The sequence below is a fragment of the Nuphar pumila genome, chromosome 11 (genome assembly GCF_984573655.1).
Source record: "Nuphar pumila chromosome 11, dmNupPumi1.hap1.1, whole genome shotgun sequence".
Lineage (NCBI taxonomy): Eukaryota > Viridiplantae > Streptophyta > Magnoliopsida > Nymphaeales > Nymphaeaceae > Nuphar > Nuphar pumila.
The window spans coordinates 36,644,642-36,658,353 of record NC_143259.1 but is presented as its reverse complement, the minus strand read 5'-3'; the positions used below and the strand labels follow the sequence as shown (position 1 = coordinate 36,658,353).

The following is a 13,712-nucleotide window of genomic DNA, read 5'->3' as shown; positions in this document are numbered from 1 at the left end:
ATAAGAGGTTTTTGAATTAGAACATAAGTCGGATAACCCATTCTCATGAGGTGTCATATGAAAGGACGCTCTAGAGTCAAGGATCCAAGAGGACATATCTGGAGGAGAGGAGGAGGCAATGGCGACACCCAATGTAGATGGAGTAGATGGAGATTTGAGTAGCATTTTGAGTGCCTCAGAAAGTTGAGCAAGAGAAAATGAATCCCTTTCTTTTGTTAAGTCTTCCTTCCTTGGTGTGCTTTCTTCAACGGAAGCAACTCTTGGCTTTGGAGCTTCATTTATCTTTGGACAATTGGGCCTTATGTACTCAGGTTCTTGATAATGATGACATATGGCTTTCTTATAGTTGCCATTATAGTTATTTTGTCTTCCAAAATGATGAGGCTTATAAGTCTTAACATGATTTCTGGGTTTAGAAACAGCTAGGAATTCATCTCTCCTTTTTACCATGCCAAGATGGGTTTCCTCTTGGCATATTCCGACAACGACATCTTCTAGGGAAGAGGCTTAGATCTATGGAGGAGAGAAGATCTAACTTGCTCATACTTCGGTCTAAGCCCATGCAAAAATTGAAAAAAGTGTTCTTTTTCTATTTGTTACTTTCTAAGTTCAACGTCCTCACTATCTATCCATTTAGGTTCTAGGAGAGATAGCTCATCCCATAAGCGACTAAGAGAGCTAAAGTAATCACGGGCACTCATGTCCTCTTGTTTAATGGTGCGAATCTTTTTGAAAGTGATGTAGGATCGAGGCAACGAGCACTAGAGCGGGGGGAATAGTGCTTTTAAATATCGTCTTTGGAATTTTTAAGAATTTTGAGATTCGCAAAGCAATCACACAAAGAACAAAAGAATTTATCCTAGTTCGGTCTTCCAGACCTACATCCAGTCCCCAAGCAAAACCCGCTTATGATTTTCACTATCAACCTTGTGTAAATACAAGAACATACAGACTAAATCCGGTCTCACTTTCAGTAACAACCCTACTGAAAGCAAACAACTCCTTTAAACCAAAGAGTCCTTTCCTTTTACAGAAAAATGAAATAATCAACTTACAATCAACCTACGAGCCTTTTTTATGAATTCAAATGGAATGCAATTGGCTTTTGAGGTTGTTGAAATACTCAATTCACGAATTCACTGTCTCTCAAAAAAATTTGAGTGAAAAACTGGAGTGAAAATATAAAGTGCGTGAGAAAACAAATACTTGAATGAGTAGGAGTGAAAAACAAAGAATTTGATCTTTGTAATTCGATTGGATTCGATGTTTTTGAGTGTAGAATGCACTCATATTTATAGTTGAAAGATTTCATACGTTGAGGGTACGAAAGAGTGTCAAAATAGTTCATTTTGAACGATCAAAATGTTTGAAAAATGAAAAGACACGCCTTTTAAAAGTTACAGAAAAATGACAAAATTAGTCGACTGGAACAGTACTTAGTCGACTGAAATCAAATATTAGCAGACTGACAGTTATCGTCGGTCGACTAATGTGTTTAACAGAGCCGTTTGAAAATATGAAGTGCTGAAACTTAGCCGACTAAAGAAAAAGTTAGTCGGCTGATAATATCATTAGTAGACTGAAAAATCTTTCAGTCGACTACTGCTAAATTTTTCAGAAAACAGACATTTTGTCTGGTCGATTGATAAAACCTTCAGTCGACTAATTCAGAAATTTGACATTTTTGCTTTGGAAAATTAACGCGAAAAAGTTGGTCGACTGGTGAGTCTGTTGGTCGATTAATAAACATGAAAAATTAAGTAAAGAGTTTTCTAAAATGATTTTCATGAAGGGTTCTTTTAGAAAAGTTTTTCTAAAGCCTTTTTAGGTGAAATGCAATCAAAATATGCACTCTAAGTAAGACTCTTACAAGAATCTAAGACATTTAATGAATTTTACATTTGCACACTAGTCTTCATAGATTATTCATCGAATTTTTCAATTCTTGTCATCTTTCTTCATTGCCTTAGCTGAAATGCAGTTGATTCACTTGTTCATCATCAAAACCTTGTACTTGAAGTATCGTGTACGACTTCATTGTCGTAACAATCTCCCCCTTTTTTATGATGATAAACTAGTCAAAGATGGAGCATTTAGATGCATAAATGGAGATTTTACTCCCCCTATCAATATGCTGCAAAACATAAGAAGTTAGCACAATCAACGCATATATATATATATATATATATATATATATATATATATATATATATATATCACATATGGATTGTTTTGCATTGCCATCATTACTTTATGCATTTCTAAAACTTTTCAATGCTTTCACATGATGCAATTTCCATATTTGTCTTATTCTCCCCCTTTGTCATAATCAAAATGAGTAAGTGCAGTCATAGCATAAGCAAAATGCAAATTTAAGTTCAAAATATTACAACCCAGAAATTAGCAAAGTTCATGAAAAGAAAGGTTGTTTTATCAAAGCAATAACAATAAACAAACAACAACAACAACTACGCCTTCGTCCCAAAACAATTGGGGTCGACGATATGAACAAAAAAAGAAAATCATTCTGGGTCTTCCACATGAATCCTTTTCCTCCAATCATTTCTATCAAATGCCATGTCCTCGGTGAGGTTCAAAGCATTCATATCCTTTTCTATCATCTCCATCCAAGTCTTCCTAGGCCTACCCCGACCTCTTTTAACTAATATATTTTCCCATTTCTCCATCCTTCTAACTGGAGCATCATTAGGCCTTCGCCGAATATGTCCAAACCATCGTAAACGATTCTCTCTCATCTTATTTTCAATGGGTGCAACGCCTACCTTCTTACATATCTCCTCGTTTCGAATCTTATCTTTTATTGTATTTCCACACATCCATCTAAGCATTCGCATCTCAGCTACACTCATTTTTTGAATATGATGTCTCTTGGCAGTCCAACATTCCGTACCATATAGTAAAGCGGGCCTAATAGTCATCTTATAAAACTTTTCCTTCAACTGCAATGGCATTCTACGATCGCACAACACTCCAGTTGCACTTTTTCATTTCATCCACCCAACCTTTATCCTATGATTTACATCTCCATCAATTTCTCCATACTTTTGAATGATAGATAATAACAATAAACAAAGTTCAAGAAAAATGTTAGTCCTAAAAATGTTCAAGTAAAACAAAAATTTCAAAAAAAATTATAAGTCTAATAATGAGCAAATGCCTAGTTCTTCAGACATGGCCAAAAGCCAAAATTCATCATCACAAGCCTCATTGATATTCTTTGGTTCTATTTTAGATATGAAAGCAATATTTGCGATATATTTTTCCAATTGCCTTCTAGTTTGAACACCACTCTTTATTTCTCCAATAATCTGTTCATGTGGATGATTGAGAACTTCTTTCCAAACCAGTGGAAGAGGAATATTTTCTTGAGAAGTGTTCTCTATCAAAGGTTCTCCTTGAAGTATGCCTTCTTCTTCTTCGCTTAGAGGTATAACTTGCTCACAATTCTCATCAAATGTAACATGTAAAGATTCTTCAATGCAAGATGTTCGATAAGCTTTGCTTTTAAAAGAATATCCAAGAAATATTGTTTCGTCTGATTTTGAATCAAACTTATCAAGATTATCTTTGGTATTTAACAAAAAACATTTACTACAAAAATTTTTGAAATATGAGATCTTTGGTATACAATCATAATACAATTCAAAACATGTTTTATGTAAGATTGGTCGAATAAGAACATAGTTTAAAACATAACATGTTGTATTTATTGCTTCAACCCAAAAGTATTTTGGTAAATTTTTATCTTGAAGCATGGTTCTAGCACATTCTTGCAAAGTTCTATTCTTTCTTTCAACAACTCCATTTTGTGGAGTCGCTCTAGGAAAAACAAAGTTGTGAGATATACCATGTACATCACAAAACTTTAGAAAAGATCAATTTTCAAATTCACCACCATGATCACTACGAATTGTAATAATAGATGTAGATTTTTCATTTGTAATTCTTTTACAAAGTTTAGAAAATTCAGAAAAAACATCATTTTTGCTTTTTAGAAAAATCACCCAAGTAAATCGAGAATAATCATCTACTATAACAAAAGCATACTTGCTACCATTCAAACTTTGAATTCTAGATGGTCCAAATAGATCTAAATGTAAAAGTTCAAGAGAACGTTTTGTTGAAACTATATCTTTTGCTTTGAAAGAACTTTTGATTTGTTTACCCATTTGGCAAGCATCACATAAGTGGTCCTTATATGGTATTCTAGGTAGGCCTCTAACAAGATCATTCTTGGATAACTTAGAAATTAATTTAAAATTAACATGTCCAAGTCTCTTGTGCCATAACCATTGAATTTCATTTGAAACAATAAGACATTTTTCATTAAAAGTGGGTAACTCATCTAGATAAAGTTCATATACATTATTCCTTCTTTTACCTTTAAAAATGATCTTTTTAGATTGAAAATCAGAAATTAAGCATAAATCATGTTCAAAAGAAACGAGAAAACTTTTATCACATTATTGACTAATGGACAATAAATTATGCATTAAACCATCTACTAAAAGAACATTTTCTATCAAGGGAAATTTTGGATTACCAATGTTACCAATGCCGATTACTTTTCCCTTGTTATTGTCACCAAAGGTGACGGTTCCTCCATCCTTACTTTGGAGGGTGAAAAATAACTCCGGCCTTCCAGTCATATGTTTGGAACAACCGCTGTTTAAGATCCATTTGCTCCTTATTTTGTATACCTACAACAAAATTGGAAGATAAAGCATTTGACCCCTTTCTATTTTTGGGTCTATGAGAATTAGTCTTAGGAACCCATATCCATTCGGATTTTGGTTTCCTTTGAGAATAAATATTCTTTCTATAAAAAGATTTAGCATTTTTAGAGTAATCATGTCTAGGCTTATAAGATTTATAAGTACCATGATTAGATGCATTTCTATTATAACTAGAAAATTGAGTTCTTTGAAAAAATGATTGAGAATTTTGTCTTTGATTCTTTACCACATAATTTGGTCTATTTTGAGTATTAAAGAAATTATATCCCAATCCGGTTTTATTAACCGAGCATTTTTGAGAACCAAGAAGTCTTTCTAGATTTTCTTGTCTATTAGTGAACTTGGTCACTATAGAAAGAAGATCATTTGATTTTTCTTTCAGACTTGATATTTCTTCTTGTAAGATATTGGTTATAATTCCAATTTCTTTTATCTCAGATGCTTGACAAGAGTTTTCCTTCTTGAGATCTTCTATCTCTTGAAGTAACACTTTGTTTTGAGAGTCAAGAGTTGAGTTTTTAGTTTTTAACTCTTTGTTTTTATAACTTAGACTCTTAAATGTAGCATATAAATCATTAAATGCTTCTAATAAATCATCAGACTCAAATTGACTTACCAAGTCTTCTTGTGCTACAAAGCACATATTGGTGACTTTTTCATTTGATTCTTCATCGGAAGAGGAGTCACTATCATCTCAACTTGCTTGAAATGCCTTTTTCTTCTTAAATTGGTCCTTGGGCTTGATTTTGAGAAGAGGACAATCTTTCTTGATGTGTCCTGCCTTTTTGCAGTTAAAACACTTAACTTCATTAGGATTAGAAGAATCAATTTTCTTTACCTTCCTTTGAAATCTTTCTTTTTTGATGAATCTTTTGAATTGCCTAGTGATGAGAGCAATATCTTCATCTTCTTTTGAATCTTCAGAGTCAGAAGTGACCTTGAAAACAAAAGATTTCTTCTTGGGTTCTTCTTCTTGTCTATCATGAAGTTGGACTTCATATGCCATTAAGTTATCAACCAAATCTTTAAGAGAAAGGGTGTTTAAATCATTTGTTTCTTTTATTGCTGTATTTTTTTTCTCTCATTCAGGAGTTAAACACCTTAGGATTTTTCTAACTAAATTCACTTGTGAATATTCTTTTTCAAGAGATTTTAGAGTGTTAGTAATATTGGTCATTTTTGTTACCATGTTCGATATAGACTCATTTTGCTTCATTTTAAATAACTCAAATTTATGAACTAAAGAGGCAATTTTAGATTCCTTTACCTTTGACGTACCTTTATGAGTAACGAGAAGAGTATGCCAAATTTCATTTGCTGTGGAACATTGAAAGATGCGATTGAACTCTACCTTGTCAACGACACAATACAACACATTCATAGCTTTGGCATTGAGTGAAGCAGTCTTTTTTTCTTCATCGGTCCATAGGCTGAAATCAGTTGATGGTGTTTGATATTTTTCTGAAACAACTCTCCAAATTTCGAGATCCATAGATTGTAGGAATATTGTCATTCTTACTTTCCAATATCCATAGTTTGTTCCGTCGAAGAGATAAGGACGAACAAAAAAGCATTCTTCTTTGTGCTGAGAAGATGTTGTTGCCATGCTAGATGATGGTAAGATCAAAATATAGTAAACCTCGCTCTGATACCAAATGAAAGTGTTGTAGGATCGAGACAACGAGCACTAGAGGGGGGTGAATAGTGCTTTTAAATATCGTCTTTGAAATTTTGAAGAATTTTGAGATTCGCAAAGCAATCACATAAAGAACACAAGAATTTATCCTGGTTTGGTCTTCTAGACTTACATCTAGTCTCGAAGCAAAACCCGCTTGAGATTTCCACTATCAACCTTATGTAAACACAAGAACATACAAACCAAATCCGGTCTCACTTTCAGTAACAAACCTATTGAAAGCAAACAACTCCTTTAAACCAAGGAGTCCTTTAATTTTACAGAAAAATGAAATAATCAACTTACAATCAACCTACAAGTCATTCTTATGAATGCAAATGGAATGCAATTGACTTTTGAGGTTATTGAAATACTCAACTCACGAATTCACTGTCTCTCAAAAAAATTTGAGTGAAAAACTAGAGTGAAAATATTAAGTGAGTGAGAAAATGAATACTTGAATGAGTAAGAGTGAAAAACAAAGAATTTGATCTTTGTAATTCAATGTAATTCGATTGAATTCAATGTTTTTGAGTGTGGAATGCACTCATGTTTATAGTTGAAAGATTTTATACGTTGAGGGTATGAAAAAGTCTCAAAATAGTCCATTTTGAATGATCAAAACGTTTGAAAAATGAAAAGACACGCCTTTTAAAAGTTACAGAAAAATGGCAAAATTAGTCGACTAAAGAAAAAGTTACTCGACTGATAATATCATCAGTGGACTGAAAAATCTTTCAGTCGACTGTTGCTAAAATTTTCTGAAAACACACGTTCTGTCTGGTCGACTGATAAAACCTTCAGTCGACTGCTGCTTAAGTTTTCAGAAAACAGGCATTTTGTCCGGTCGACTGATAAAACCTTCAGTCGACTAATTTAGAAATTTGACATTTTTGCTTTGAAAAATTGGCGCGAAAAAGTTGATCGACTGGTGAGTCTGTTGGTCGACTAATAAACATGAAAAATTAAGTAAAGAGTTTTGTAAAATGATTTTCATGAAGGGTTCTTTTAGAAAAGTTTTTCTAAAAACTTTTTAGGTGAAATGCAATCAAAATATGCACTCTAAGTAAGGCTCTTACAAGAATCTAAGACATTTAATGAATTTTACATTTGCACACTAGTCTTCATAGATTCTTCATCGAATTTTTCAATTCTTGTCATCTTTCTTCATTGCCTTAGCTAAAATGCAGTTGATTTACTTGTTCATCATCAAAACCTTATACTTGAAGCATCGTGTACGACTTCATTGTCGTAACACTTTTCTTGGAGGAAAAATTGCCTAGCGAGGTCTTTTTGAGTGTGCATACCTTTCATGAAGAACCTTGCCTCGTTAGCTTTGCGAAATTTGCAATATTTGCATAAATTTTTAGCTCCATGTTATTCATAAACCATGCAAGTATTTTTGCATGCTTACTCTCCCAATCTTCAATCAACAATTGATGTTCTTCAATGGCTTTAATTCATGCTCCTCCTTATAAGGCTTTCTTTTGTCCTCCTTTCATTTTGGTGAGTTGAAGTTGAGGTTCCAGAATGGTGCCCATCACATAACCTCAAAGTTTTTTGCCCTTGAGATTGTTCTCCATAGTGGACGCCCACACCAAGTAGTTGGTACCATTTAGCTTGAAGGTGAGGTCAATCTTGTGTTCACCTTCCATGGTGACAAAAAGATAGGAGAAGCTAGAAAAGATATGCTAACTTACAAAGAAACTCAAGTGAGAGAGGAAATTTGACAACAAGAGCACAACCTTTCTCTGATACCATGTAATGAAATAAACGAAAATAAACACAATGTCCTATAATAGACATTCACAAGCAATATGCGAAGAACAAGTCCACAATGGACAACCATAAGGGCAACAATGGCTTGCTAAAAGGAAAAATCTTATAAAGCAAGAAATGGGCTTATAAAAGCCACACTTTACAAAGGGGTTTACCCCTTTATTTATAAGCAAAAGGGTGAGAGAGAGAGTGGGAAAATAGTGAGAGAGAGTGAACATTGGGAGGCCCAACACGGAGTCGTAGGGCCCCCAGCGGTCACATTTGTGACCGTTGGGGGTCCAACGACTCTTAGTTGGGACCCCCAATGCATTATGCATTTACAAAAGGAAAAATAAAAATAGAAAAAAAAGAAAAAGATAAAAAGAAAAGTAATAAAAGGAAAAGACTAAAATGCCTTTATTGGGCAGAATTACAAAAATATCCTTTATCGGGTATGATGGGATATATATATATATATATATATATATATATATATATATATATATATATATATATATACACATTACATGAATACATGTATTTTAACATTGACAACTAGAAACACATAGGTCAGATTCATGAACAAGAAATCAACACACTAAAAAAAATATATAAGTCTGATTCATGTTCATGAAATTGCCAACTAGTGAAATACATTTGTCGGATTTATGAAATCGGCAACTAAACAAATACATGAATCAATTTTCATAAAGATGAGATTGGCAACTGAAAAGTGTATTTTATTTTTTTAATTAGATTCATGAAATCAGCAAATTTGAATATATATATATATATATATATATATATATTTATTTATTTATATCAAATTTTCCTTTTTCCTTTATCAACTCATGCTCAAATTGATTTATACAAATTCCTTTTTGATGCAAATTAAGAAAGAAACCCGTACCTTGATTCGAAGATTGAAAAACTAGAGAAAATCTTCGAATATTTCTTATTCTCCTTCTCTTTTCCTTTCTTTCTCTTTTCTCTCTTTTCTTTTCTTTCTCTCCTAGCTCACAATTTTTTTCTTTTCTTCCTCTCTTTTTATTTTTCTCAACTCTCTTTTTCCCTCTCTTTCTAGAAGTCGAGTTCTAGAGAGAGAGAGAGAGAGAGAGAGAGAGTTCTAGCCCTTTTTATAATTTTTTTAAAAGCTTCTAGAGAAGGGGTGATGCCTCCTTCTAGTCCCTATTTAGGGGTAGAGTTCTACTAAGTGTAGAACTCTACCTCTAACCTCCTTATCTTCTTCTAGATTTTTAACTATTTTATTATTATTTATTTATTTGTCATATATTCTTAAAGAACATTCCAGGGGAGACGCCCCCTTCTAGAAATTTCATATGGGGTAGAGGGGCAAAACTCTACCTCATCCTTTGTTTTGAATTTGAAAGTTAGTTATTTTTAAAATTTTAAATTCATTTTAGTTTTAAAATTGACATGAATGGATTATAGATTTAGATTGGATCCACAATCCAAATTCATATCCAATAAAATTAGATTTTAACTTGGATTGGATCCTAGTCAATATGAATTTTGGACTGGGTCCAGATCCATATTAACATGGGTCCAACAGAGCGGGTCCAGTCTAATACAAACTAGAAAAGACTAAAAATAAAGACCACTCATTTTAGAAAAACACATTTTTCGGGTCAACCAAAATCTGATTTTGAGAAAACAGATCTCCTACGAGATCTATGTTCCAAGGCGGATCTAACGGTAGTCTCAACTCAATTTCGCTTTTAAATTTCGCCTGAATTTAACTTGAATTTCGTTCGAATTTAACGGTTAAAAATAATAAATTTCTCAGATTATTCTTAACATCTTTAGATCTTGTCAACGGGCTATGGACCAAATGCAGTTCCAGCTGGCGTCACCTCATATATACATATTTTTCATGATTTTTATCAATTTAAATATAAGTATATAGTTTAAAAATATATATTTTCGGGCTAAAAAATCATAGAAAAAATTATGAGATATTACATTGGTCCTACTTAAAAATAAGTAATACCCATGTGTTATTACAATAGCAGATCAAGAATTATCATTAAGAGAGAGAGAGAGAGAGCTTATGGGAAGATTTTCAAATTGCAATTAAATTGTAAATTTTCTTGCGATTTTCAAAATTTTCAATTTTCTTGTGATTTTAGTTAAAAAATTTATAGATTAAAAATAAAACATGAAAACTAAGAAAATTTAAACCCCCCCTACTATAATGGTATTCACAAATAGCAGAAAAACAATGGAGTGCCTTTCATCCATCATTTTAGCAGCACTCAAAGGAGAATAGGCTTGCACGGTGCAGACATGAGCTTTATGCCACCAACTTTTTTTCTCTTTGATATTTTAACATTTAAAACGCAAATGTCATAAGATTTTTATTTCCACAAAAATATCTCAATATTTTAAACATTTGAAATGGGCGACAAATATGTCATGTTTGTCACTGTGGGTTAAATTAACTATATATAACTGCACTTGTGAACTTGGATTACATAAGAAAAACAAGTCTTGTCTTTGAAGTACCTTAATGCATGGATATGGAATCGAATTATTGAAGAAATCTGTTTATGTATTTGCAATAACCTTGGGAGAAAATTAAAACCATGTTAAGGGTGCTCCTCTTTTAGAACTTTTATCATGGTGCAGCGTGGGCCTCAAAGTAGCCCTTCACGTTCTTGTTGGCTGGGGCAGGGAACAAAACATGCCATGGCAACATAACTACTCATCCATTTAAATGTCAGATAACCTTCACCCGCTTGTCTTTTGTAGATTAAGCTGTCATATTTAAGATTCTTCCCCCCACTGTTTTGATCATTTTTTCTAGCAGTCAGTCTAGCCTCTACCGTTGCATAAAGGGTCTAATTATATATGTATGTCTAAATGTACAGATGGGTACCAACTACAAAGCAGCTCTTATACCACGAAGAATACGTGAGACAATTCATGGATGGGGCAAAGCTGCGAGGAGTAAGCGGAGACATGGGATGGTTGCAGATGATTCAACCGTACGAACAGATACAAGCACTCTCCACTCGAGTGAAGATGAGGAGCAACGACCTTTGGAGCGCATGACGACGCACAAAACTGTTGTGGTTGTGCTGCAGCCCAGTTCAACCATGCATAATGATACTAATGAAAACTCAAACAATACCAACGTACCTCTCATTCGGAGCCCAACTTCCGCGTCTCTGAGAATTGCTCCCAGTGAGCATGCGATAGAGATAACTAGATCAATGTCTATGCCAACAAGGACAGAATGACAAAAAAAACAAAAGATAAAGAAATAAAAGAAAGGAATCTAGGCTAACTATAATGTGCCAGAAATTTCTGGTCCTTTTTACCTCCAGTGATTTAGTTGTGGGATTGGAAAGAAGTTTACTCACTGAAGGACATCTTTATAAATTTTTGAACATTCAAGATATAGCCTAATTTTGTTATCTTTGAGATGGGTTGTTTTTGGGTGCTCTCTCTCTCTCTCTCTCTCTCTTAACACTTTACGAGGCTTTGAAAGGATTTTTTCTAATATCTCACCATACAAATGTGATATACATGCTTGATTTTATAGTAATCGACTCTTGGATCGTTCAATTCTGATCCAGGTTTTTATAAGATTTAAAAAATCAATGGTCTACAATTTTTAAAATTATTAAATACTTAAAAAATCATCAAAAAACATGATCAAGTATCATTTTCTAGCCAAAAAATTATAATGACCATTGGGTTTGCAATTTGGGAGTTTTCTTTGAAATTCAAAAAGTGAAACCGGTTATGATATTCATAGATACAATAATTATAACATTTTTTTAAAGTAATTTCTCAAAAACGCATCCATCAAAATTCTAAAATCTAGCTACTCAACATAGATGGTATATGAATCAAAATAGTGCTTACTGAGATTAATGGAATATGATATCTACAAGCACAATCTAGCAAATAAAAAAATATTTTTGTACTGTATATCAAACTACATTTTCTCCTTTTTTTTTATAGGCCCGTTTCTCTATTAGCTCCAAACACTCAAGTTTTGCAAAACACCCTAGGCATTTGAGCTTTCATAAACCCATGAACAAACTCAGACCTAACAGTCCCTTGACTGATCCACAAATGGATCGTATCCTTCAAAACTGTTTCTCTAAAAACAAAACTTAGTTTATTTTTTTTTAGAATTTTAGTTTTTACTCAAAATCTTTTTTGGAGTTTTTTTTACTTACGAAATTCATATCTAATCAATCATAACAAGTGTGCACATGCATATTGGTCTTAAGCTCACAGGCATGGGTTAGAATTTTTTCTACCTCAAAAATCGAAACCAAAGCCGAAACCTGATTTGGACAGGTACATAGGCTGAGTGGGCTGGATGGATAAGATGATTGGTCCTCCTCCTGTCAGTAACACCTCCACCTTCAATGGAAGTTTCCATCATGTTGAGGAAGACGGAGAGGAGATGGGATTTGAGAGAGAGAGAATAGAGAGAATAGAAGGGGGGCGTGTGAGCTTCATTTATATTGAATTTGGGATTTCCAAATCCCATTAAGCCAAACTAAATTTTCCTTCCTACACCCAGTGTCCAGGCCTTAGCTTTCTTTTTGACAAATACTCAAAATCCTAGGCTTATTTGATTATTTAATGCATTTACAAAGTTTTTAAAATATCTAGTCTTAGGATTCTATTTAAAATTTTGGTAAGTTTTAAATATCTTTTGGCTTGCCTCAAAATAGAGGCTTCAACCATCTAAGAGGGGTCCACTAGGGAGGGACATCCCACCCTATGGATCCCACTTTGCTATTTTAACAAAACCAAAAATCATACTCTTAAGTCTATTATTAATTATAGTTTTAAATTAAGAAACTTAGTATTTTTTTGTTGACTTTAGGTTCAAGTAGATATTTCTAAGAAATTTTCAGAATTTACAATGTAGAGGATTGACAAGTAGGATGGGCCCACATAGGGGGACGTCTCACCCTATTGGACTCCTGCATTTTATTAATTTAAATTTAAATTCTATTTTATATTCAATAATTTTTCTATTTAAAATTCTAAATGGATTTCTATATTGGATTGCAAATCCAATTTAGATCCATATTAATTTAGGTAAACCTATGTCCAATTCATATCCATATTTAATTTCCAAAATTCAAATCCAAACTCTATATCCAAATTTATATTAAATTAAATTAAATTTTAAATGCAAATTCACACTTAATTAAATTCAAATTCAAATTTAATTCTAATTTCAATTTCAAATAAGATTCAAATTAATATATAATTTAATTTTGAATTGTCACTCAATCAAATTCTAATTTAGATGAAAATTCAAATCAAATCTAAATCTAAATTGAGATTCATTTATTATAATATCCAAGATCCATTTATTAGATCTGAATTAAATCTAAATCCAATCTGAATTTAAATTTTTAAATTGAAATCCAAATTCAATAAAACTTCAAATTCAAATGCACACTCAATATCAATCCAAATTAAATTAAACTCAATTTTGATTCGCAATACACTCCAAAATT

The 13,712-nt window shown here is 32.8% G+C and overlaps 1 protein-coding gene across 1 annotated transcript in view; it reads left to right on the top strand.

The window, feature by feature from the left end:
- The window catches only part of LOC149822265 (MLO-like protein 11), a 74,457-nt gene extending 62,864 nt beyond the window's left edge, over positions 1–11,593 (top strand). The window contains exon 15 of the mRNA XM_089980676.1: positions 11,082–11,593. Coding sequence (XP_089836802.1) covers positions 11,082–11,453 — 372 coding nt within the window. The 3' untranslated portion in view covers positions 11,454–11,593. The remainder of the gene's footprint in view (positions 1–11,081) is intronic.
- The last annotated feature ends 2,119 nt before the right edge of the window (positions 11,594–13,712 follow it).